We start from the raw sequence: 27,240 nt of genomic DNA on the forward strand, positions 1-27,240 counted from the left end.
ACACCTCTCTCCTCAAAATGATCTGTGAAGGCTTTTGCTACATCTTCCCCTTTAGTAGTACCACGCATGGGTTTTTAGACAAAGCAGCTCCTCACATACCTGCTCTGAGTCACAGTATCTTGCAACAACTGCCAGACGTGGAATGTCATTCACATCCACACTCTCATCATGAGCCACACTAAACACAGGTGCATCTTTTAATGCTAAAGTTTGCTGCTCCTTTACATTTTCAACCATCTCGATAACGCTCCTTTCAACAGTTCTGGCAGACACAGGCATGTCTTTTATCTTTGAGATGATTGTGTCTTTGTTAGGCAATCCATCAAATAAAGCCTGCGAACTACTGAGGAAAGCCTCCTTGATATATTCCCCATTAGTAAATGGTTTTCCATGTTTAGCAATGCACTGCCCAACTTTGTAGCTCCCGTCTGTAGCTAGATTTTTGACTGTAACTACATTTGTAAACACACTGCACTTGATGTCCGACAAACAACAGTTTTACGACAGAGAGCGCAACAGACCGGTCCTTCAGTAAAACAAATCCATATTCCTTTGTTCAAGAGGCAATAAATGAGCGGACATCTGCCTTATTTTTCTTTGCTGAAGACATTTTGCGCCCTGAACTTTTTTTAATAACAAAAGAAGGCTTGCTAGCTGCTAGCCATGTGAAAACGAATCTCTCATCTTCAGTGCTGCCTTGGTTTTGAATTTGGCGGGAGAGGTGGGTCGTCTTGCGCTGAACTAATATGAAACTCCTGCAAATCCATGAAAGCACATTGTCTAATCAGGATTGACATACCTTGGGAACTACAACATTGCAGTGAATACCAATGCAACTTCGAAACCAATGCATGCAATTTCAATTATTTTATCCAGTTAAAAAAAAACATTAACTGCCAAAAACAAGTGAGATAGTAAATGTCAGGCCAAGGCTTAGCACGCCATGCAAAAATAATAATAAAATAAATATTTTTATTTTTTGGGTGTCTTGCCAAGCCATGGCGTGCCAAGGCATTTACCCTCGCGTGCCAAGGCTGGCACGCATGCCTTAGGTTGCCGACCCCTGACCTAAAGCATCTAAACTGGAACAACCATTCCAGTAACGGGTGCAATAAGTCCAAGTAATAGATTGGATTAGTTTAGAAAAATGTGTGTTATGGTTTAAGACTGGTCATTAACACCTACACTGGGGTTATTTTACACCAATGAGTGTTAATTTACCACTTACAGAGTTAATTTAACACCTGAATCAACACTATAAATGTTACACAGAAAAATCAAGACTAGGTAACACTGGCCAATTTGCTGTGTACTAACACACGGCCTTGAGACATACCAAGGATCTGTGTGTATGTCTTTGTGTGTGTGTGTGTGGACTTGTAGAATACAATACTGTACATGCACTGGTTCTACACTGTCTGTCTCAGCATTCCACTCTCATGATTCACTACACAGACATCTCACTTTGATAAAACAAGGATCTCTCTGACTCGCCTGCCTCTTTCTCCCTCTGTGTCTCACCCCTTTTCTTACTTTCTCACCCCTCTCCTTCCTCTCTCTCTCCCCATCTCCGAGCCTAATGGGCTGCCGTTGCTTGCCCATTACCATGGAAACATAATAATTTTCCTCTTCCCCCTCTCCTCCTCTCCTCCTTTCTCCTTTCTTCTCTTCTCTTCTCTCCTCTCATCTGTAATGCGAAATGTGTTATCACAGGTCCCTTTAGGGATTTCTCTTCCGACAAACACTGTTTTATTTCATGCTTCGTTTAATGCATTTGAACCCCACTTTACACATCAGCCTCGCTCTTAGTGGTTGTGAACACACCTCCTGTGGAAGCAGCGGCTGTGTGCGTGGGTTTAATAAAGAGCTCTGTCTCTGTTATTCTTGAACGCATCATTAACGGTGACTTTCTGAACACTTAATTTACAATAACAGTTTCTGACCTGCCACTGTAGTCCCTGTCATGATGGTGGAGGAGGTTCTGCTCGCGGTCGGCGAACAGGCCATACAAACGCTTCACACTGCGTGGCTGCTGCCACTCTAATCTGGTGGTCCCTGCGCGCACGACCCACCTGGAGTTCCAGGTCTCCGGCAGCCTCTGGAACTGCCGTTCTGCGGCCAACAAGGCAGAGTTCATCTCAGCCTATGCTACCCTCCAGTCCCTCGACTTCTTGGTGCTGACGGAAACATGGATTACCACAGAAAACACTGCTACTCCTACTGCTCTTTCCTCGTCTGATCATGTGTTCTCGCATACCCCAAGAGCATCTGGTCAGCACGGCGGTGGCACAGGAATCCTCATCTCTCCCAAGTGGACATTCTCTCTTTTTCCCCTGACCCATCTGTCTATCTCCTCATTTGAAATCCATGCTGTCACAGTCACTAGCCCATTCAAGCTTAACATCCTTGTCATTTATCGCCCTCCAGGTTCCCTTGGAGAGTTCATCAATGTGCTTGACACCTTGATAAGTTCCTTTCCTGAGGATGGCTCACACCTCACAGTTCTGGTTGACTTTAACCTCCCTACGTCTGCCTTTGACTCATTTCTCTCTGCCTCCTTCTTTCCACTCCTTTCCTCTTTTGTCCTCACCCTCTCACCGTCCCCCCTACTCACAAGGCAGGCAATACGCTTGACCTCATCTTTACTAGATGCTGTTCTTCTACTAATCTCACTGCAACTCCCCTCCAAGTCTCCGACCACTACTTTGTATCCTTTTCTCTCTCGCTCTCCTCCAACACTACTCCCTCTGCCCCTACTCAGATGGTAATGCGCCGTCGCAACCTTTGCTCTCTCTCTCCCACTACTCTCTCCTCTTCCATCCTATCATCTCTTCCCTCTGCTAAATCCTTCTCCCTCCGATCTCCTGATTCTGCCTCCTCATTCCTCCTCTCCTCCCTTTCTGCATCTTTTGACTCTCTATGTCCCCTATCCTCCCGGCCGGCTTGGTCCTCCCCTCCTGCTCCGTGGCTTGACAACTCATTGCGAGCTCACAGAAGAGGGCTCCGGGCAGCCGAACGGAAATGTAGGAAAACTAGACTCCCTGCGGACCTGTCATCCTTTCACTCCCTCCTCTCTACATTCTCTTCCTCTGTTTCCGCTGCTAAAGCCACTTTCTACCACTCTACATTTCAAGCCTCTGCCTCTAACCCTAGGAAGCTCTTTGCCACCTTCTCCTCCCTGCTGAATCCTCCTCCTCCCCTCCCTCCTCCCTCTCTGTGGATGACATCGTCAACCATTTTGAAAAGAAGGTTGACGACATCCGATCCTCATTTATTAAGTCAAATGACACCGCTGGTCCTGCTCACACTACCCTACCCTATGCTTTGACTTCTTTCTCCCCTCTCTCTCCAGATGAAATCTTGCGACTTGTGACGGCCGGCCGCCCAACAACCTGCCCGCTTGACCCTATCCCCTCCTCTCTTCTCCAGACCATTTCCGGAGACCTTCTCCCTTACCTCACCTCGCTCATCAACTCATCCTTGACTGCTGGCCATGTCCCTTCCGTCTTCAAGAGAGCGAGAGTTGCACCCCTCCTCAAAAAACCTACACTCGATCCCTCCGATGTCAACAACTACAGACCAGTATCCCTTCTTTCTTTTCTCTCCAAAACTCTTGAGCGTGCCGTCTCTAGCCAACTCTCCTGCTATCTCTCTCAGAATGACCTTCTTGATCCAAACCAGTCAGGTTTCAAGACTGGTCATTCAACTGAGACTGCTCTTATCTGTGTCACGGAGGCTCTCCGCACTGCTAAATCTAACTCTCTCTCCTCTGCTCTTATCCTTCTAGACCTATCCGCTGCCTTTGATACTGTGAACCATCAGATCCTCCTCTCCACCCTCTCCGAGTTGGGCATCTCCGGCGCTGCTCACTCTTGGATTGCGTCCTACCTGACAGGTCGCTCCTACCAGGTGGCGTGGCGAGAATCTGTCTCCGCACCACGTGCTCTCACCACTGGTGTCCCCCAGGGCTCAGTTCTAGGCCCTCTCCTATTCTCTCTATACACCAAGTCACTTGGCTCTGCCATATCCTTACATGGTCTCTCCTATCATTGCTATGCAGACGACACACAATTCATTTTCTCCTTTCCCCCTTCTGATAACCAGGTGGCGAATCGCATCTCTGCATGTCTGGCAGACATATCAGTGTGGATGTCGGATCACCACCTCAAGCTGAACCTCGGCAAGACGGAGCTGCTCTTCCTCCCGGGGAAGGACTGCCCGCTCCATGATCTCGCCATCACGGTTGACAACTCCATTGTGTCCTCCTCCCAGAGTGCAAAGAACCTTGGAGTGACAGAAAGCGGCACAGGTCCTAATCCAGGCACTTGTCATCTCCCGTCTGGATTACTGCAACTCGCTGTTGGCTGGGCTCCCTGCCTATGCCATTAAACCCCTACAACTTATCCAGAACGCTGCAGCCCGTCTGGTGTTCAACCTTCCCAAGTTCTCTCATGTCACCCCGCTCCTCCGCACACTCCACTGGCTTCCAGTTGAGGCTTGCATCTACTACAAGACCATGGTGCTTGCCTACGGAGCTGTGAGGGGAACGGCACCTCCTTACCTTCAGGCTCTGATCAGACCCTACACCCAAACGAGGGCACTACGTTCATCCACCTCTGGCCTGCTAGCCCCCCTACCTCTCTGGAAGCACAGTTCCCGCTCAGCCCAGTCAAAGCTATTCGCTGCTCTGGCACCCCAATGGTGGAACAAGCTCCCCCACGACAGCGGAGTCACTGACCACCTTCCGGAGACACTTGAAATCCTACCTCTTTAAGGAATACCTGGAATAGTATAAAAGTAATCCTTCTACCCCCCCCCCTCCCCCACCCCCCCATAAAAATAAAAAAATAAAAAAGTGGTTGTCCCACTGGCTATCATAAGTTGAATGCACCAATTTGTAAGTCGCTCTGGATAAGAGCGTCTGCTAAATGATGTAAATGTAAATATTCGTGTGAACTCCAGTAACCTAACTGTTATATGAAGTGCCAGCACATTAAGTATTTTGTGTCCACATCTACAGTACACGCTAACATTTTGTTACGTCCCCCTCAATCTCTCTATCTCTCTCCCTTTTTGGGCTGTCATGTTCTGTTCATCACACCCAGGGCTTCTCTTCACGCGCTGACAGCTCCGATCAGACCACAGCTTCTCTACACCACAGACAAGTGTGTGTGTGTGTATGTGTGTGTACAGGTGTTTGCCCCCCATGCTCACCTTAACGTGGCATTTTGTCTTCACATCAATCTCCTACCAGCCCTAGCTACAGGGTCCCTGCCTCTCTGGCTCCCACTGCTAGCCCAGCCTAGCCAAGGACACACCACACACCGTACGAGAGAGAAAGTGTGTGTGTGTGATCAAAGAGCTTTTGAACACAAGGAATGGAGTAAACATTAAATTAAATAACACTGAAAAAGAATAGAGTGAAGGAACATGTGGTTGATAGCCCTAGGAGAGGAAGGGGGGATAGAGGGATTGTGGGATAGAGTGAGGAGAACTCTACACCTCTGTCTATCTGTCTGTCTGTCAGCGCAGGGGGTGGCCGGTCAGGCTGTTTGAAATGGGAGCTGAGGATAATATTATTAAAATATGACTGGGGATCAAGGCAGTTAGCCAGGCCCAGACGCAGGTCAGGACAGCCCTTAAGATCCCTAACCTTGGATAAACACAGTGAGTGTGTGTATGTGTGTGAGAGAAGAGATAACCTACAGCCTGAGAAACAGGCGTCACATTAGTGAGGGTTGGACGGTGTCTGGAGGGAGGGAGAGAGAGAGACAGAGAGAGAGAGGAGAGAGAGAAGGAGAGATAGATGTGTTACGCTGTGTTCATGTGTGCATACAGTCTATAGTTAGTAGTGTGTGCATGTAGCTACTTGTATTGAATGTGAGAGAGCATGTGTCAGTATATTGCGTGTGTGATGGCTGACAGGGTGCTAGGAGCCCATAGGGTATAATGAGAGCTGTTATTGAATGTGCGTCACCTATCTCTGAGACACAGAGCCACTATCTGCAGACAGCAGACCACACACACACACACACACACACACACACTCAAGCACACACTATCCGACGAGACACAATAAGTAATCTGGGTGTTTCTAAGAATAACAGCTGCTTGTTTATCTCTCTCTGGTCCTTTTAATGGCCCCCCCTCCTCCCCCATTATGAAGATGGCTTGTTCTAATACATTGCCAAAACCACCTCAACACCCTCTGGACTCTACCAAACTGACCTTGAGGGGTGTGAATGGTCAAATCCAATGACCTTGCAGGACAGACAAGGTTAAACTGATGATTCACCCCTCACAACTGTTGCGTGTGTGTTTCCACAATTTGTTGGAGCATTGAATCTGACAGAGTTTTACCGGGTCCTGCATTTGGGTGTAGTGAGTGTGTGTGAAAGCAATGTAAAGAACCACCTGCCCCATAAATAAATGGCCCCAGTCAGAGATTTATAGGGGAATTACCAGGGCTTAGCCACACATCCTTCCCCCTGGAACACCCCTTTAATCCAATCAGCACTGAGCTGACCCCTGACCTCTAACCTCTGTTCTATCACCCATCTCTAGCTTCAATCATCTGGTTGTCAATTACAAATTACTACACCACTGATAGTCTGCATAGCCTCTCTGCATATGCCACGTTCAAAACAACTGGGAACTCGGAAATCTCCAACTTCTGACTTCAGTGCGTTCAAGACAACTGGGAACTCTGAAAAAAAACTATCTCCGACGGGTAAAATCTTTTGAACGGTCATCCAACTCAGAATTTCAAGTCAGAAACTCAGACATTTTTCTAGAACTCAGACTTTCCGACCTGAAGATCACTGACGTCATGATATGACCACGTTTTTTTCAGAGTTCCCAGTTGTCTTGAAAGCACTAATAGATCTGACATAACTGGAGTAAGCAACCAATAATACCAATTCAATACTCTGTTCTACTCTTGTGCCTATTGGCTAGGGGTCAGTTTGTAATAAAGCATGACATGGGAGCTCTGGGCTAATGGTGCTTTCAAGACAACTGGGAACTCTGAAAAAAACTAGGTCAAATCATGATCTTCAGGTTGGAAAATTGGATCTCAAGAAAGATGCCAGAGTTTCCGACTTGGAATTCCGAGTTGGATGACCGTTCAAAGCGATTTTTCCCAGTAGGACCTCGTTTTTTTCTGCAACAGTTCTGTTTGTGAAAGAAAAGTTCAGGTGAACATTGTGAACGATGTAACCAATGGGGCTCCAGTAATTCTCTTCTAACAACAATTGAAGTATTCTGTGCTGCAGCTTAACAGCCTTGTGAAAGAAAGAAATGTTCAGGTGAACAAATGAAAAGGCTCAAAGACACTTAGCATTAGCTAAATACATAAACAGAATTTGAGTTTGATATTTTACATTCTTTCAGTAGAGAAACAAAATCTAATAAAATGGAAGTACTCTCTTATTTGGCATGGTGTGGAGGTGCTGGGGTGGGATATAATTAAGGTCATAGAAACCCACCTCCTTTGTCCCAGTCCAGCTGAACCCTGATCTTGTCCGGCTTCTCTTCCATTCTCATTAGGGGCCCCGTGTAGCTCAGTTGGTAGAGCATGGCGCTTGCAATGCCAGGGTTGTGGGTTCATTTCCCACGGAGGGCCAGTATGAAAATGTATGCACTCACTAACTGTAAGTTGCTCTGGATATGAGCGTCTGCTAAAATGTAAAATAATTAGTTCTTGGTCCACCACTCCTACAGACAAAAGGTAGGTAGAATCTCAGCTCTCATCTTGTAGCTTTGCAGGAATGCAGTGTCATCACCCGACAGCTTCTTTTCCACCTCAAGGATTCTGTTGGACAGAGATGACATCACTTTACTCATTTCCTCCAATTTTTCCTTCATCCTTTTACTCTTCTCCTCCTCTTCCTCCCTCAGCTTGTTTGCTGGGCCTGCACCCCGCCATTTTATTCTGTAGGGCCTTCAGTGGTGTTCTGAGCTCCTCCCTTCTCTGGGTAGCAGCCTTGTCCACGGAGCAGAAACTGTGGCCTACAGTACATGCTCAGGCATACACTCCGCACACAATACACACTCACACTCCAGGCAGAACAAGCCTAGGTTATGGATGTGGTGGCCACACACAGTGTGTAGGCCCTTGTAGTGTGTTTGGGGTGATGGAGCCTGTGAGGGTTCTCCATTTGAGTTGTCCTCTGTAGTTTCCTCTTTTACCTTCTTTTTGGGCGGCTGGCCGTCCCTGCGCTGCTTCTCCCTTCATGGGGTCTCACATGCGTTCCGCAGGGCTAGGCTGGCAGGGGGCTGGTCCCCGGGAAACGTCTGTCTACAGACATGGCAGTCCTGGGTCCCTCCCTGTTTCCAGGTGGCCTCCAGGCAGGTCCTGCAGAAGCTATGGCTGCAGTAGAGGTTGACGGGGTCTGTGAAGATCTCACAGCTGATGGGACATGACAGGTCATCCCCAAGGGGTGAGAGACAGGCTGCCATCCTCTCTGGATAACTGGAGAGAGAATGAGAGAGTTTTTCAGATCATTGAGAAAGAGCCAGTGTCAATGAATCAGGGCTCTATAGTGTGACCATTTTACTCACATATGCGCCGAAATATTTTGCACTGCGACCTGGAATTTTTATTTAGGAGCAGCAGTGCACCTAGAATAATGAAGTATTCTAGCTTTATTACCTCAAATATTTCAGTTTCCAGGAATTGTGTACAGATCCTTGCGACATGGGGCCATGTATTATCATGCTGAAACATTAGGTAATGGCGGCGAATTAATGGCACAACAAAGGGCCTCAGGATCTCGTCAAAGTATCCCTGTGCATTCAAATTACCATCGATAAAATGCAATTGTGTTTGTTGTCCATAGCTTACGCCTGCCCATTCCATAACCCCACCGCCACCATGGGGCACTCTGTTCACAATGTTGACATCAGCAAACTTGCTTGGTACAGTTGAAACCGGGATTCATCCGTGAAGAGCACACTTCTCCAGCATGCCAGTGGCCATCGAAGGTGCCCACTGAAGTCGGTTACTACGCCGAACTACAGTCAGTTCAAGACCCTGGTGAGGACGACAAGCACACAGATGGGCTTCCCTGAGACTGTTTCTAACAGTTTGTGCAGAAATTCTTCAGTTGTGCAAACCCACAGTTTCATCAGCTGTCCGGGTGGCTGGTCTCAGACAATCCTGCAGGTAAAGAAGCTGGATGTGGAGGTCCTGGGCTGGTGTAGTTACATGTCTGCGGTTGTGAGGCCGGTTGGACGTACTGGCAAATTCTCTAAAATGACATTGGAGGTGGTTATGGTAGAGAAATGAACAGCTCTGGTGGACATTCCTGCAGTCAGCATGCCGATTGCACGCTCTCTCAAAACTTGAGACATCTGTGGCATTGTGTTGTGTGACAAAACTACACATTTTAGAGTGGCCTTTTATTGTCCCCAGCACAAGGTGCACCTGTGTAATGATCATGCTGTTCAATTAGCTTCTTGATTTGCCACACCTGTCAGGTGGATGGATTATTTTGGCAAAGGAGAAATTATTACAAACATGGATGTAAACAAATTTGTGCTCATAATTTGAGAGAAATATGGTTTTTGTGTGTATGGAAAATGACTGGTATCTTTTATTTCAGCTCATGAAACATAGGACCAACACTTTACATGTTGCGTTGATATTTTTGTTCAGTGTAGTTGGTTTTGGTATTTTAACCTGCATGTCATGAACGCGTCTGCTGGGGATAGACAAAATTAACATGCGCACGTGGACGCATGCGCGGAGCCGGTTTGGTCGTCATGTTGAGGCAGGGGCGGAGACGGAACAGTTATAGAAAGCGGTGCAGAGGCTAAAATTCGGGAACTGGCTCATATCATAAATTGTATGAAAGAGATAACGAGGAAGAAAATAAAAGGTTGACAATGGCACCTGAGCATTGATAGATCGCCTAAGTGGCGACGGCTCTATGATCCTGTGGCGTGCGATCTGCCTCTCTCACGCAGTCTCGCACACACATAGCGGAGTAGAAGAGTGGAGAGCGCGCGCCGGGGAGGGAAATTCATTCCCGTACACTACTCCAGGCTCCAGCCCAGTGGTTAGGCTTTTGAGCCCTCTTATTCCAGCTACCCATATTCGGAAAGACATTCCATGGATTTTTTTAACAGTTAATTTTTTTTACTCATTCAGTGACGGGCTCTCTCTTCTTTATCTCTCTCAGTTTTTCTTTGTATAGGCTACCTCGCGCTGTTGTCTGGAGTTATTTTGTGCATTTACTTCCTTCTGTTGTTTTGCAGCCAGGGAGAGGTGAATATTGAGACGTAGCCTATGGCATTATTACAGGGTTGTGGTAGTACCTACATGCTACATCCATCCACTCAGAGACCACCCTGCGATGGTCCAGTGTCCCATGTACAAGGTGAACTATAGGCTGTTTCAGCCGAAGCATACATTTTCTCTCTATCACCCATAGACTGACCTGGATTAACGTTTGAATTAACGACAGCTTTAACGGAGACCCCTAGGTGGCTGTCACTCCCCCGGTGTGAGCCCAGTCCTCTGCTGGACAGAGAGGGTTTAGGGGGCAGCACTGAGCCCTGAGGCTCAGTGGGTGGTATGATGACTGACTTCCAGTTCCCCTCCACAAGCTGAGTGACACTTAGATGCTGGACTTTTCTGGTTTACAAATATGATGAAATGGCAGCCCCGGAAGAAGGTAAGGGACTTAGGGTTTCTTTCTGGATGCCCATATTGGCTACAAATTGACTTGCAATGCACAATTAAACATTGGATCATGGCATGGGGGTTGGGTCATATTGTCTTTGTGTTCTGCCAGAAGTTGAGCGTCCAGTCCAGTGCAGTCCATACATGGCGATTCACAGTGCTTGACTTGGACTGAAATAGGTTCAGTTTGCATTTAGTTGCAGGAGCTCCACAATACTTTTGAGCTAATATTCTATAAGAGGAACAGGTGCTCAAGCAGTAGAACATTTGAAGTGCTGGTACTCAGCTCCGGTGAGCTCCTTCCCAAGTCAAGCACCGGCGATTCACATAAAGGCTACTAGCCTTGGATCACACACACATACACACGCTCTCTCTCTCTCTCTCTCTCTCTCTCTCTCTCTCAATTCAATTCAATTCAATTCAATTCAAGGGGTTTTATTGGCATGGGAAACATATTCAAAAATTGAAATAACAATAAAACAGTAAATATTACACACTCTCTCTCTCTCTCACACACACACAAACACACACACACACACACACACACACACAAACACACACCAAGTGGTAATAGGAGGCACACACACGAGAGAGAGACCAGTGTATAATCCTCAGTAAACAATGATTTACCCTGGTATATATCAAAAGGAGGAGAGGAAAATAGGAGAGGAGAAGAGTTTAAATGGTCTCTAATGTACTTAATGCCTATCTCTCTCTCTGGAGGTATAGTACTGTGTAAACCACCAGGTGTGTGATGTGATGATGGATAAATAACTCATTAGAAAATGAGTAATGACTGTTTAAGCCCTATCTGTGTGTCCTGTGTGTGTGTGTGTGTGTGTGTACATACCTGTACCTTGCATGGGTTTATTAGTAGAGTTACTATGACTAAAACACCCACACACCAGGACCTAGGACTAGAGTAGTGTTGACAAAGTGTTGATTGATGATTAGTTGAATCAGTTGTGTTAGTGCTGGGCTGAAACAAAATCCTGCACAGCTTGTATCTCTCCAGAACTTGGGTTGTTATAAATACAATTTATGTTTACCCTAGCTTCAGAAGCAGACGGTGTGTGTGTGTGTCTGTGTTTGTGTATATTCAGTGGTGCATTAGATATTCATCTTGTGTGTTGACTGTTGACAGTCTCGGTGAGACTCTCTCTATGATAGTGTGTGTGTGTGTGTCTCATCCAAGTGTGTGTGTGTGTGTGTCTATGTGTGAGATAGAAAGTAGAAAGACTCCTCATAAATAGTTTCAGTAGTGTTTGTTTGACAGCTTTCGTTGTTGTGGATGGAGTGAAAATCGAAATAATTATATATTTCTTCCCCCATTCTCTTTCTCTCCCTCTTTCTTTCTCCCTACCTCCCTTTTCTTGTTTCCCACTCAGTGGGGTTTTGACTAACAATGTGCCCTGATATAATTTTACTTACCATACAGCTAAGCCTCTTAAAACCATACTCCTCACCCCCTCTCCCCCTCAGCACGAGTGCAGTGTAAGTCCCTGTGTGTAATGGTGTCAAAACAATAACCACTGTATTGGGGCACTAACCTATGACAGAGTAATGCTTTAGCTACAACAATTTTACAATGGTCCAGAGTTCATGCCAATGTTGCAGATGGAGGATATAACTCTGTGTGGACAGTATAGTAGTCAATGTATTAACCCCAAGTGTGTGTGTGTGTCCCTCTATCTCTCTCTTTCTATGCTGTTTCATTTCATGCCAATCAGCCATGTAGATCCTCAAAGCAGATACTGTCAGTCAGTCACTGAGAGCTCTCTGTAACGTAGTCTATCCATGAGGTACAGTCACTGAGAGCTCTCTGTAACGTAGTCTATCCATGAGGTACAGTCACTGAGAGCTCTCTGTAACGTAGTCTATCCATGAGGTACAGTCACTGAGAGCTCTCTGTAACGTAGTCTATCCATGAGGTACAGTCACTGAGAGCTCTCTGTAACGTAGTCTATCCATGAGGTACAGTCACTGAGAGCTCTCTGTAACGTAGTCTATCCATGAGGTACAGTCACTGAGAGCTCTCTGTAACGTAGTCTATCCATGAGGTACAGTCACTGAGAGCTCTCTGTAACGTAGTCTATCCATGAGGTACAGTCACTGAGAGCTCTCTGTAACGTAGTCTATCCATGAGGTACAGTCACTGAGAGCTCTCTGTAACGTAGTCTATCCATGAGGTACAGTCACTGAGAGCTCTCTGTAACGTAGTCTATCCATGAGGTACAGTCACTGAGAGCTCTCTGTAACGTAGTCTATCCATGAGGTACAGTCACTGAGCTCTCTGTAACGTAGTCTATCCATGAGGTACAGTCACTGAGAGCTCTCTGTAACGTAGTCTATCCATGAGGTACAGTCACTGAGAGCTCTCTGTAACGTAGTCTATCCATGAGGTACAGTCACTGAGCTCTCTGTAACGTAGTCTATCCATGAGGTACAGTCACTGAGAGCTCTCTGTAACGTAGTCTATCCATGAGGTACAGTCACTGAGAGCTCTCTGTAACGTAGTCTATCCATGAGGTACAGTCACTGAGAGCTCTCTGTAACGTAGTCTATCCATGAGGTACAGTCACTGAGCTCTCTGTAACGTAGTCTATCCATGAGGTACAGTCACTGAGAGCTCTCTGTAACGTAGTCTATCCATGAGGTACAGTCACTGAGAGCTCTCTGTAACGTAGTCTATCCATGAGGTACAGTCACTGAGAGCTCTCTGTAACGTAGTCTATCCATGAGGTACAGTCACTGAGAGCTCTCTGTAACGTAGTCTATCCATGAGGTACAGTCACTGAGAGCTCTCTGTAACGTAGTCTATCCATGAGGTACAGTCACTGAGAGCTCTCTGTAACGTAGTCTATCCATGAGGTACAGTCACTGAGCTCTCTGTAACGTAGTCTATCCATGAGGTACAGTCACTGAGAGCTCTCTGTAACGTAGTCTATCCATGAGGTACAGTCACTGAGAGCTCTCTGTAACGTAGTCTATCCATGAGGTACAGTCACTGAGAGCTCTCTGTAACGTAGTCTATCCATGAGGTACAGTCACTGAGAGCTCTCTGTAACGTAGTCTATCCATGAGGTACAGTCACTGAGAGCTCTCTGTAACGTAGTCTATCCATGAGGTACAGTCACTGAGAGCTCTCTGTAACGTAGTCTATCCATGAGGTACAGTCACTGAGCTCTCTGTAACGTAGTCTATCCATGAGGTACAGTCACTGAGAGCTCTCTGTAACATAGTCTATCCATGAGGTACAGTCACTGAGAGCTCTCTGTAACGTAGTCTATCCATGAGGTACAGTCACTGAGAGCTCTCTGTAACGTAGTCTATCCATGAGGTACAGTCACTGAGAGCTCTCTGTAACGTAGTCTATCCATGAGGTACAGTCACTGAGAGCTCTCTGTAACGTAGTCTATCCATGAGGTACAGTCACTGAGAGCTCTCTGTAACGTAGTCTATCCATGAGGTGATATTCTCATCTTTATTTTTCTCTCCTGCCATCTCTATTCTCCTTTCTGCCTTTCTCTTTTCTCTGAAGACAGGCAGAAATAAAAAATAGTTTTTCTTTCATGTCAACTGAGCGTCGATACAGAGTTCGTAATGTACAGTTTCTCGCCCCAGCCATGAAAGTATGTGGTGCGTGTGTGGGTGCGACGATGGAGAGAGCTTGTTCCTGTTTAGATGTTTTATTTAAATGAGCTCTGATCTCCGAGGCTGACAGTGATCTCTGGTGCTCGTTAGTGTCTTGGCTCGCCACCCTGATGAACCCCTTATCTGATTGTGTGTGTGTGTGTGTTTGTACTCTTGCTCCATTAGTCAAGTCTGTAGGTGATTAAAGGCACCTGTGTGAACTGGAGGCTCCAGACATCTCCTCTCTTCCTCTCCTCTCCTCCTCTCATCCTCTCTTCCGGACTATTAAGGACTGCTCTCTAAAAAGAACATTCTCAATCTCTTGAGAGTGCCGATGCAGTGATGAGGATAACGGAGAGTGGTGGGAGGGAGGATGGAGGGAGGGGGTATTGCGGGAGGATGGAGGGAGGGGGTATTGCGGGAGGATGGAGGGAGGGGGGATGGCGGGAGGATGGAGGGAGGGGGGAGGGAGGATGGAGGGAGGGGGTATTGCGGGAGGATGGAGGGAGGGGGGATGGCGGGAGGATGGAGGGAGGGGGGAGGGGGGAGGGAGTGGGGATGGCGGGAGGTGGGAGGGAGGATGGAGGGAGGGGGGAGGGAGGATGGAGGGAGTATGGAGGGAGGGGGGTGAGGTTATTTTTTGCGTGTCCATTGTACCTGTGCCAAACCTTAGAGGTGCTTCTGGGACAATACTCCACTCTACCCAGTGTGTTTGTGTATGTGTGTGTGTAAGAGAGAGATAGAGATTTGGCATTGGGTTGCAGAATAGACACACATACAAACAAAATGTGGGACTATTAGCTCCCAGCACGTGGTCAGACTCCACTAGGCGTGATGTGACAAAGTCATTTGTAATGTTAAATAATTCAGAGAAATATGCTAGTGCCACACACTAGGAGTTTGAAGGAGTGTCTTGTTTATGTGTGTGTGTTTGCAACAGCCAGTGGCGTTCGTTACATGGTCTTAGAGGCAGGCAGTGGGAGAGCAAATGTCACAATGACTGAAAAGGCCAAGAGCAATATGGGATCTCTCAGGGGAGAAAGAGATTACATTTACATTTTAGTCGACGCTCTTATCCAGAGCGACTGTCACGGTACACTAGTGGATGTGGTGGTAAAGTCAGGCGCAGGACACAGCGGATAAGTCAAACGACTTTACTGAGACAAAAAAATTATAATACAAAAATAAATGGCTTCGAAACACACAGGAGGCAAAGAATACGCGCAACGCGTAAAATACACAAATGCAAACAGGTACCGACCAAAGACAAACGACAGGCGGACAACAACACACAACTCCAAAACATAACACAGGGAAACTTATAGGTGACATAATCAGGACAGAATACGAAACAGGTGCACTAAACTAGACATGACCAAACAAACATCGAAACATCAAACGGTGGCAGCTAGTACTCCGGGGACGACGAACGCCGAAACCTGCCCGAACAAGGAGGAGGGGCAGCCTCGGCGGTATTCGTGACAGTACCCCCCCCTTGACGCGCCGCTCCAGCCGTGCGCCGAACCCGGCCTCGGGGACGGCCAGGAGGACGCGGAGCAGGGCGCGTGGGATGGTTTCGGTGGAACTCCGTCAGGAGGGAGGGATCTAAGATATCCCTCCTAGGCACCCAGCACCGTTCCTCCGGACCGTACCCCTCCCACTCCACGAGATATTGTAGACCCCCCATCCGACGTCTCGAATCCACGATGGACCGGACTGAGTACGCCGGAGCCCCCTCGATGTCCAGTGGGGGCGGGGGAGTCTCTCTTATCTCACAGTCCTGGAGTGAACCAGCTACCACCGGCCTGAGGAGAGACACATGGAACATGGAGGGGTTAATGTGATAATCATTAGGCAGTTGTAACTTGTAGCATACCTCGTTCAATCTCCTCAGGACTTTAAATGGCCCCACAAACCGCCGACCCAGCTTCCGGCAGGGCAGGCGAAGGGGCAGGTTTCGAGTCGAGAGCCAGACTCGATCTCCAGGTGCGTATACTGGACCCTCACTGCGGTGGAGATCGGCGCTCGCCTTTTGTCTACGGATAGCCCGCTGCAGATGGATGTGTGCAGCGTTCCACGTCTCCTCCGAGCGCCGAAACCACTCATCCACCGCAGGAGCCTCGATCTGGCTCTGATGCCATGGTGCCAGAACCGGCTGATACCCTAACACACACTGGAAAGGGGTCAGGTTAGTAGAGGAGTGGCGAAGAGAGTTCTGGGCAATCTCTGCCCAAGGGATATAACCCGACCACTCCTCCTGCCGGTCCTGGCAATACGATCTCAGAAACCTGCCCACATCCTGGTTCACTCTCTCCACCTGCCCATTACTCTCAGGGTGAAAACCCGAGGTAAGGCTAACCGAGACCCCCAAACGTTCCATGAACGCCCTCCAGACTCTAGAGGTGAATTGGGGACCTCGATCGGACACTATATCCTCGGGAACCCCGTAGTGCTGGCAGACGTGGGTAAACAAAGCCTCTGCGGTCTGTAGGGCAGTAGGGAGACCCGGCATTGGGATGAGACGACAGGCCTTAGAGAACCGATCCACAACGACCAGAATGGTGGTATTCCCCTGGGAGGGAGGTAGGTCAGTGACAAAGTCTACCGAGAGGTGAGACCACGGCCGTTGTGGAACGGGCAGGGGCTGTAACTTCCCCCTGGGCAGGTGTCTAGGCGCCTTACACTGGGCGCACACTGAGCAGGAGGAGACATAAACCCTCACGTCCCTAGCCAATGTTGTCCACCAGTACTTAACACTAAGGCAGTGCACTGTCCGGCCAATACCTGGATGTCCAGAGGAGGGTGACGTGTGAGCCCAATATATGAGACGATCACGGATCTCGAGCGGCACGTACATCCGCCCCACTGGACACTCTGGAGGAGTAGGGTCGGTGCGTAACGCCCGCTCGATTTCCGCATCGATCTCCCACACCACCGGTGCCACCAGACAAGACTCCGGCAGTATGGGAGTGGGCTCAATGGACCTCTCTTCTGTGTCATACCGCCGGGACAGTGCGTCTGCCTTACCGTTCTGGGACCCTGGGATGTACGTAAGCTTAAAGACAAACCGGGTCAGAAACATGTTCCACCTAGCCTGACGAGGGTTCAGTCTCCTAGCTGCCCGGATGTACTCCAGGTTACGATGGTCAGTCAGAATGAGAAAAGGGTGTTGAGCCCCCTCAAGCCAATGCCTCCACACCTTTAGGGCCTGAACTACGGCTAGCAGCTCCCTGTCCCCTACGTCATAATTTCGTTCGGCCGGGCTGAGCTTTTTTGAATAAAAAACGCAGGGCCGGAGTTTAGGAGGCGTGCCTGAGCGTTGAGACAATACTGCCCCAATACCGGCCTCTGACGCGTCCACCTCCACTTGGAACGCTAAAGCGGGGTCCGGATGCGCCAGCATCGGAGCCGAGGTGAACAGGTTCTTACGTTTATCAAACGCCCTGTCCGCCTCAGCCGACCACTGCAAACGCACCGGGCCCCCCTTCAGCAGGGAAGTGATGGGAGCTGCCACCTGTCCAAAACCCTGGATAAACCTCCGGTAGTAATTGGCAAAACCCAAAAACCGTTGCACCTCTTTAACAGTGGTTGGAGTCTGCCAATTACGCATGGCTGACACACGGTCAATCTCCATCTCCACACCTGACGCGGACAACCGATGACCCAAGAAGGAGATGGACTCCTGGAAAAACAGACATTTCTCTGCCTTGACATACAAGTTATGCTCCAACAGCCTCCTCAATACACGACGCACCAGGGCTACATGCTCGGCTCGTGTTGACGAGTACACTAGAATGTCGTCAATGTACACGACCACACCCTGCCCATGCAAGTCCCGGAAGATCTCGTCCACAAAGGATTGGAAGACTGAAGGAGCATTCATTAACCCATATGGCATGACGAGATACTCATAATGACCCGAGGTGGTACTAAATGCTGTCTTCCATTCATCTCCCTCCCTAATGCGCACCAAGTTGTAAGCGCTCCTGAGATCCAGTTTTGTGAAGAAACGCGCTCCGCGTAATGATTCCGTCATACTCACAATCAGAGGAAGAGGATAACTGTATTTAACTGTGATCTGATTGAGATTAAGGTAATCAATACACGGGCGCAATCCTCCATCCTTTTTCTTCACAAAAAATAAACTTGAGGAAACAGGGGAAGTGGAGGGCCGTATGTATCCCTGTCTCAGAGACTCGGCTATGTATGTCTCCATAGCCGCCGTCTCCTCTTGAGACAAGGGATACACATGGCTCCGCGGAAGTGCCGCACCCGCCAGGAGATCTATCGCACAATCTCCCCGTCTATGAGGTGGCAAACGCGTCGCCCTAGTTTTGCTGAACACGAGTGCCAAATCCTCATTCTCGGGGGGAATGTGCATTGCGGGCACTTGGTTCGGACTCTCCACCGTGGTCGCCCCTACGGAAACACCTAAACATCGCCCGACACACTGGTTAGACCACTCCTTGAGAGCCCTCTGTTGCCACGAAATGGTGGGATCATGGGCGACTAACCAAGGAAGCCCCAGTACCACGGGATACGCAGGAGAGTCGATCAGATACAACTGAATAATCTCTTCATGACCCCCCTGCGTCCTCATCTTAAGTGGCGCTGTGACCTCCCTAATCAACCCAGATCCCAGATGAAGGGTGCATCAACGGGCAGGAGGGGAATCCCTAACTTAACACAAAAATTACGATCAATGAAATTCCCAGCTGCGCCTGAATCGACTAGCGCCTTATGCTGGGACTGAGATGCAACCTGAGGAAATACTACAGGTATACAAAAGTGAACAACAGAGAGCTCTGGGTGAGGTGGGCGCCTACTCACCTGGAATGACTCCCCAGTGCGCGACCTGCTGCCTCGAACCCCTGGAGACCCTCCCCAGCATCTAGCCGCAGTGTGTCCTCTATGACCACAGTTGGTGCAGGGGACGGCCTCCCTCGGTATCTCCCTCCTCCTCTCTCTAGCGCCAGCACCCCCGAGCTCCATAGGGCTCGGCTCGGAGGTGCTGGGGGATGGAATGGACGGCCCCAACTCTGGACGTCCGCGGGTGGCCAGCAGGGTATCCAGACGGATTGACATGTCCACCAGCTGGTCGAAGGTGAGATTGGTGTCCCTGCAGGCCAACTCTCGTCGAACGTCCTCACGCAGGCTACACCGATAGTGGTCGATGAGGGCCCTCTCATTCCACCCCGCATCCGCCGCTAGAGTCCGGAAGTCCAGGGCAAACTCCTGTGCGCTCCTCTTCCCCTGTCGAAGGTGGAACAGACGCTCTCCCGCCGCTTTACCCTCAGGGGGATGATCGAACACAGCCCTGAAGCGGCGGGAGAACTCCGCATAGCTGATGGTGGCGGCGTCTATTCCCCTCCATTCGGCATTGGCCCACTCCAACGCCTTGCCGGAGAGACAGGACATGAGGGTGGAAACGCTCTCGTATCCCGAGGGTGCCGGGTGTATGGTAGCCAGGTAGAGCTCCACTTGAAGGAGGAACCCCTGACACCCGGCTGCGGTGCCATCATATGCCCTCGGGAGCGAGAGCCGTATGCCACTGGACTCCGGAGCTGGTATGGTGGGGCTGGCCGATGGTGGTGGTAAGGTAGGAGGAGGTGTGGGCAAACCTCCTCTCTCCCATCGGCGCAGGGTGTCCATGACCTCCTGCATGGCAGATCCGAGTTGCTGGATCCTGGCGTCCTGGTAGCTGACCCGATCCTCCAGCGACTCGTTTCCCCCCGCTGCTCCTGCTGACTCCATAGTAATGGGTGTGTTGTTCTGTCACGGTACACTAGTGGATGTGGTGGTAAAGTCAGGCGCAGGACACAGCGGATAAGTCAAACGACTTTACTGAGACTCAAAAATGATAATACAAAAATAAATGGCCTCGAAACACACAGGAGGCAAAGAATACGCGCAACGCGTAAAATACACAAATGCAAACAGGTACCGACCAAAGACAAACGACAGGCGGACAACAACACACAACTCCAAAACATAACACAGGGAAACTTATAGGTGACATAATCAGGACAGAATACGAAACAGGTGCACTAAACTAGACATGACCAAACAAACATCGAAACATCAAACGGTGGCAGCTAGTACTCTGGGGACGACGAACGCCGAAACCTGCCCGAACAAGGAGGAGGGGCAGCCTCGGCGGTATTCGTGACAGCGACTTACAGTTAGTGAGTGCATACATTATTTTTTTATTTTTTTCATACTGGCCCCCTGTGGGAATCGAACCCACAACCCTGGCGTTGCAAACGCCATGCTCTACCAACTGAGCTACATCCCTGCCGGCCATTCCCTCCCCTACCCTGGGTCAATTGTGCACCGCCCCATGGGTCTCCCGGTCGCAGCCGGCTACGACAGAGCCTGGATTCAAACCAGGATCTCTAGTGGCACAGCTAGCGCCTTAGACCACTGCGCCAGGGAGAGAGAGAGAGAGGGAAGAGAGAAAGAGAGAGAGAGGGGGAAGAGAGTAGGGGATGAGTCTGTGTGTGGGCTTCTCTCATAATCTCATTGCAGTTTTTTTTAGTTTTTTTTTTTTAGGTCATTTAGCAGACGCTCTTATCCAGAGCGACTTACAGGAGCAATTAGGGTTAAGTGCCTTGCTCAAGGGCACATCGACAGATTTTTCACCTAGTTGGCTCGGGGATTAGAACCAGCGACCTTTCGGTTACTGGCACAACGCTCTTAACCACTAAGCTACCTGCCGCAGTGTCTTGTGGTGGTAAATTGAACAGTAAATTGAACAGTAATTGGCAGACAATGAGCGTGACATGATCAAGTGTTGGCTGGCTCACACACACACACACACACACACACACAACAGCTAAATAAACCTGGAGCTGTGCTGACATGCACAATATGAGAACATAGTGAAGGAGACAGCTGGATGGAAGAGGAATGGAGAGCTGAGAGAGGAGAGGAATGGATGGATAATCGAAAGGCAGACGAGACGTCGGCTGATCTAACAGGCCTTTTGTTCCATGTCTCACTCACTGTCATGGTAGGATGTAAACAGTAGCTGTGTCGACCTCTATTGACTAGTTGGGATATATTGAAAGTTAGTTGTACATGACTGAAAGGGTGCTGGTTGGTAGAATGAGTGTGTTTACATTCATGTAAGTGTAACAGGGTTGGTTATGTTTCCACTTCACACTGCAGAAATATGTATTCAATGTTTATGTATTCCTATTAGTGGGTGGAATGTAAATATCAATAAAGTGTTATGCCATTGGTCATGCTTGCAGATAGGGGGAGATTGTGAACGTCACTTCTTCCCAGTCTGATAATTCAATATGAGCGGTAGGTCACGTTCTGAAATACTATATTATTTATCCTTCTCTGTGGTCTGGCCATCACCTTTTGACTCACAAAGAAACAGAAAAGCTTCAAAAGGCCCAGTCAATCTCACACACACACACACACACACACACACACACACACACACACACACACTGGCGTCCTACTTCACTTCACTAGCGAGGGTCAATGGCACTTCTTTGACACACACACTCATTTATTCCCCATGTGACCCCAAAGCAATTCCCTTATTTTTCTCCCTCCTTTTTCTCTTCCCTCTGATAGCCTGACTCATTCCCCTGCTTCTCTCAGACACATAAATACACTATTGGCATTCCCTGCTCCCCTGACACACACACACAGAAATGGCCTTCTGATTCTGTTAGCAGCGGGGCTGCCTCCCTCCGAATGTAACAGTGAGAGAGGTCACAGCTAGAGTCACAGCAAGGGCACCTGGGATTGAGGAGAGGGGTCAAAGTTGACAGTTCTGTATTTTGAATGTACAATTAGTTGTTGCTTTTTCATTTAGGCTACACCACAGCTCAAAGTAGAGTGGGTGACTAATCTCTCTCTCTTTCTCTCTCTCTCGCGCTATCTCTCTCTGTTCCCACTCTCTCCATCCCTCAGTAATACTGTAATTTACTTCTTAATTAGTGTTAAATTCTCCACTTACTGAGACAAGCAGCCAGTCCTTAGGGCACCAGGGAGGGAGAGACACTGCATGGTTCAGTAAGACTCAGGGCAAAGAGAGAACCAAGGCTTAGTCTCATTGGCCTTCTCCTATGATGTATTCACATTTAATTGTATGAATCACTCAATGTACTCCAAAGCTTCTTGTTGTTATATCTCTCTCATGCAGATACAGTATACACAGTGATTCATTCTCAGACCGTGAGTAACTGGTTTTGTCTGGTTTGGTTTGGTTTTACTGCACTTAAGGTAAGATAATGGGGAGGTGTATTGATGTGGTGAATTGAGGAGTTGAGTTGTGGTAGATATTTAGCTATGCATCATGTACCAGTATTGAGTCTCTCAGCTGACACACAGTCCCTGGTTCACACACATGAATCTGTCTTCTGTCTGCATATCCTTTCTTATCTCCTTCTCTCTTTCTCTCTTGTCTTTTTTTTCACTCTTTCCCTCTATCCCACCTCTCTCTCTCTCCTTCTCTCCTTCTCTCCCACCCTCTTTCCCTTTCTCTCCCCTCCTCTCTCACCTATTTCTCTCTCTCTCTCTCTCTCTCTCTCTCTCTCTCTTTCTTTCTCTCTCTCTTTCTCTCTTTCTCTCCCCCCTATCTTTCTCTCTTTCTCTCTTTCTTTCTCTCTTTCTCTGTCTGTTGCATTGCCATCTGTTCTTGATTAATGGGAGTAAGGAGCGATAATTGAAGCATCTGTTCATCCAGAGCACATCCTCTGCTCTACACACACACACACACACACACACACACACACACACACACACACACACACACACACACACACACACACACACACACACATACACATTCCCCTCCTTGCTCCATGTATGGTATGGATCGGAAGGACCCTGGTAAGTGTAACTTCTAATGGTCTGTCCCTCCAGCAGGTTGAGGGGATATAGATATATCACATAAGGATGTAGGGGTTCATGGGGTTCTGGAAGAGCTGCCAGACATGTGCTAATAGACAGACTGACAGATCGAAGGGGGGGAAGAGAGGAGGGGAGAAGAGAGGAGGGGTCCGGACTCGACCTGCTGTCACAGAGAGCAGTTTGTGAATTTGGCATCGTTATAGTACTGGTGGGGGGCTTTGAGTATAGACTGATGCATACACGCACGCACGCACGCACGCACGCACGCACGCACGCACGCACGCACGCACGCACGCACGCACGCACGCACGCACGCACGCACGCACGCACACACACACACACACACACACACACACACACACACACACACACACACACACACACACACACACACACACACACACACACACACACACACACACACACACACACACACACACACATTCAGTAGCAGTATTCCTGCAGCGCTAATTGCTGATGTTGCTATAATAGTTTCCTCTGATCCCCTCTCTTTCTCTCAACAGTATTATTATAGTTATTATAATTGTGTTCATTTAAATAACCATTGTTTAATTATTTATTTAATTCCTTTCTTTATATGCTGACAAAAATGGTTTAATACATGTACAATCTATTTGACCAAATAATGATGAGAGGGCAAAATGAGAGGATGAATAGCTGTTGAAGGTCCAGTATATCTATTATTTCTCTCTCTCGCCCCCTCTCTCCTTCTCCCCCTCTCCCTCCATCAGGCATACTTCCGTCAGGGCGTGGCCCTGCAGTACCTTGGTCGCCATGCCGACGCCCTGGCAGCATTTGCCTCTGGTCTGGCGCAGGACCCCAAGAGTCTCCAACTATTGGTGGGCATGGTCGAGGCTGCCATGAAGTCCCCACTACGAGGTGTGGCATGTGTGTGTGTTTTACTTGTGCTCAGGGTCATAACACAATATCTGTACTTTCAGCTAAGATTTGGTGTAACTCAAAGCTGCTTCTTGTGACATCATCCACACTGAATCATACGGCTTCACTTTTATCAGTGAAAATACAGAAACACAAAGTGTGGGTATTTAAGAACCTTTCCTAGATAAACCAAATAAGATGGAGAAGGTTCCATCAGTCTGAATCATCATTCCTTTATTTGTCATCATCCCTTCATTTACCCACAATCCATCATTTATTTATATACCACAACCCCGGGGATAAGACGTGGGCGTGTCAAAGCCCCAGGGAGAAAAGACAGGAGGAGAGATGGAGGTAGATGACGGTGTGAGAAAATAGCTTTTTTTCACAAAAGAGGAGTAAGTCAAAGAAGAAAGGCAGGAGAAAGAGAGAAGGAAAATGGTGAGGAAGAGAGAATAGAGAGAGAGAGTGATAGAAGAAAGAAAAGATATACCTTGAGGCTGATCATTAGCTCCTCCACAGGGTTTTTCCTCCGTAGATTCGTTCTCTCCATAGTTGATCTGGGGTGTCAGACTCACAGCACACACTATAACTATTACAGTGGTTGTATTTGGTCATTATAAGCTTATTCAACTTTATTTTCACTTTCAGTCAAAGTGTTGTTGTTGTTCTGTGTGTGTCCTATAGACTCCCTAGAACCCACCTACCAGCAGCTGCAGAGGATGAAGCTGGACAAGAGTCCGTTCGTGGTGGTGTGTGTGATTGGTCAGGAGCTGCTGACCACTGGTTTCCACGGAGCCTCGGTTGTGGTCCTGGAGGCGGGGCTAAAGATTGGCACATGCTCTCTGAAGGCAAGGCAGTTTGTGTGTGCGTGCGTGTGTGTGTGTGTTTCTATGTGTGTGTGATGATCATTGAGTTTCTTCTCTCTTCTTTCTGAAGCTCCGAGGTTCAGTGTTCTCTGCTCTCAGCTCAGCCTACTGGTCTCTAGGCAACGCAGAGAAGAGCACAGGATACATGCAGCAAGACCTGGAGGTCGCCAAGACACTAGGTACACACACACACACACACACACATACATACATGCTTTCACACACACACACTATTGGATGCATACACACACATACACACACTAGGTATTGGTGAAGAGAGAGAGCTGTACGTGTGATTTAAGACTGCGATAACCCACTGAGTGGAAGACAAGGCATTTGCTATGGTAGCTAACACGAGTCATCAGGTCTCAAGCAAGGTTACTCATCATGTGAGTTTAGTTCACTGAAACACCTCCACTACATAATGGATTAGCAGAAATCTGTAGGCTTCAAACCCAAATGGATAGGAACGATTAACACCATCTTAAAAAGCCTTATGACCACACCCACCTCATTATCATGTCTTCCCAGGTGACCAATCAGGCGAATGCCGGGCTCACGGGAACCTAGGGTCCGCCTACTTCTCCAAGGGCAACTACAGGGAGGCTTTAACCAATCACAGACATCAGCTGGTCCTTGCCATGAAACTCAAGGACAGAGAGGTACCTAGTGTGTGTGTGTGTGTGTGTGTGTGTGTGTGTGTGTGTGTGTGTGTGTGTGTGTGTGTGTGTGTGTGTGTGTGATCGCTCCATTGTGTACTTCTACTCTTTCCCCTTCTTTTATTCAGGAGCCATGCTAAGTTGCTCTCAGTCAAAGCAATGTGACAATGTAACAATGTCTGCCCTTGAGCCACACCACCCACTCACTGTTTATGACTGGAATACAATGAGAAGCAAGTCTTTGTATTATGGTGAAGGCAGAATTTCCATTAGTTGTTTAACTTGACACCTTGCCGACCTGACTGTGTGAATGTCTGGACAGCTGTAGAGTTGTACTGTATCCTCCATGTGCTGTGTGCTCTCATGTCGTTGTGTATGTTTTTTAATATCTAGTGTTTGTTTAATATTGTACGAAACATGCCTTTCGGTATGTTAACCTTGTTTATGCATGTTCTGAATATGTTATACAATTTGTGTGTGTGTGTGTGTGTCTGTGTGCACAGAGTGTGCACAGAGTCATTTAAATGCATCCTAGATGTCAAATCGATAAGACACCTGACACCATGGATGAATGGGTGCTTGAACAGGTCCATTCTAGCGAAAGCAGCGTGTGTGTGTGTGTGTGTGTGTGAGATTGTGTGAGTGTTAAGTGCTTTAGATCTGAGGACATTGAGGTGTGAGTGAGAGAGGATTATTGCATCTCCTCTCTCCAGTCAACACCACTGGTCCACAGCCTGAGGCTGTTCAAACACACATATCAACATTACTCTACACCTCCTCATCTCTCCTACTGTGTTTCCTTTTGTTTAGATTGTGTGCGTCTTTCTAAGATGCCTCCTGTGGCCTCCTGTGGCTTAATGTGGGGTAATAGTAGCCTCAATGTTAGCAAGGCGGGCCAGTCACAAGAGGGTTGCCGGTTTGAATCCCTGGGCTGACAGGAAAAGTCTAACAAGTGTGTGTGTGTGTCTCTAGGCTGCGTCCGGTGCACTGAGCAGCCTTGGCCATGTGTACACAGCGATAGCGGACTACCCTAACGCCCTGGCCAGCCATAAACAGTGTGTGCTGTTGGCACGGCAGACCCAATGCCCGCTGTCAGAGGCTCGGCAGCTGGGCAACATGGGAGCTGTCTACACCGCACTGGGAGACTTCACCAACGCTGTGCAGTGTCACCAGCAACACCTGGACATAGCTAAGGTGTTTAACTAATGAACAATCATACACACGTATGAATGCACCAGGGTTGGGGTCAATTCTATGTCAATTCAGGAAGTGAACTGAAATTCCAATTTCCAATTTATCATTTCACTTACTACTTTTTTATTCTATCTATGCTATCTATTCTCAGTGTTCCGTGTTAAAAGCACTGAAGTAAATCAACGTTAAAGTTATCTGATGTGATCTGTAGACCCTAGGTAATGGCCGTGAGGAGGCGCGGGCGTACAGTAACCTGGGCAGTGCCCACCACAGCCAGAGAGACTTTGACAAGGCTGTCTCCTACCACACCCTGGTGCTGCAGCTGGCTCAGGATCTGGAGGACCGGACCATACAGATGAGGGCTTACGCCGGCCTGGGACACGCTGCTCGTTGCATGCAGGTAGTAGACCACACACACACA

General features: G+C 48.3%; 1 protein-coding gene across 1 annotated transcript in view; it reads left to right on the plus strand.

Moving 5' to 3' along the window:
• Window positions 1–10,358: 10,358 nt before the first annotated feature.
• Window positions 10,359–27,240, plus strand: part of LOC311135831 (tetratricopeptide repeat protein 28-like) — a gene marked incomplete at its 5' end in the record, with an annotated part of 36,597 nt that continues 19,715 nt past the window's right edge. The window contains 7 exons of the mRNA XM_084169865.1: window positions 10,359–10,382; window positions 23,950–24,097; window positions 24,785–24,948; window positions 25,037–25,145; window positions 25,498–25,628; window positions 26,598–26,819; window positions 27,031–27,219. Coding sequence (XP_084025991.1) covers window positions 10,359–10,382; window positions 23,950–24,097; window positions 24,785–24,948; window positions 25,037–25,145; window positions 25,498–25,628; window positions 26,598–26,819; window positions 27,031–27,219 — 987 coding nt within the window. The remainder of the gene's footprint in view (window positions 10,383–23,949; window positions 24,098–24,784; window positions 24,949–25,036; window positions 25,146–25,497; window positions 25,629–26,597; window positions 26,820–27,030; window positions 27,220–27,240) is intronic.

Source organism: Coregonus lavaretus, assembly GCF_964263955.1.
Source record: "Coregonus lavaretus genome assembly, chromosome: 10".
Lineage (NCBI taxonomy): Eukaryota > Metazoa > Chordata > Actinopteri > Salmoniformes > Salmonidae > Coregonus > Coregonus lavaretus.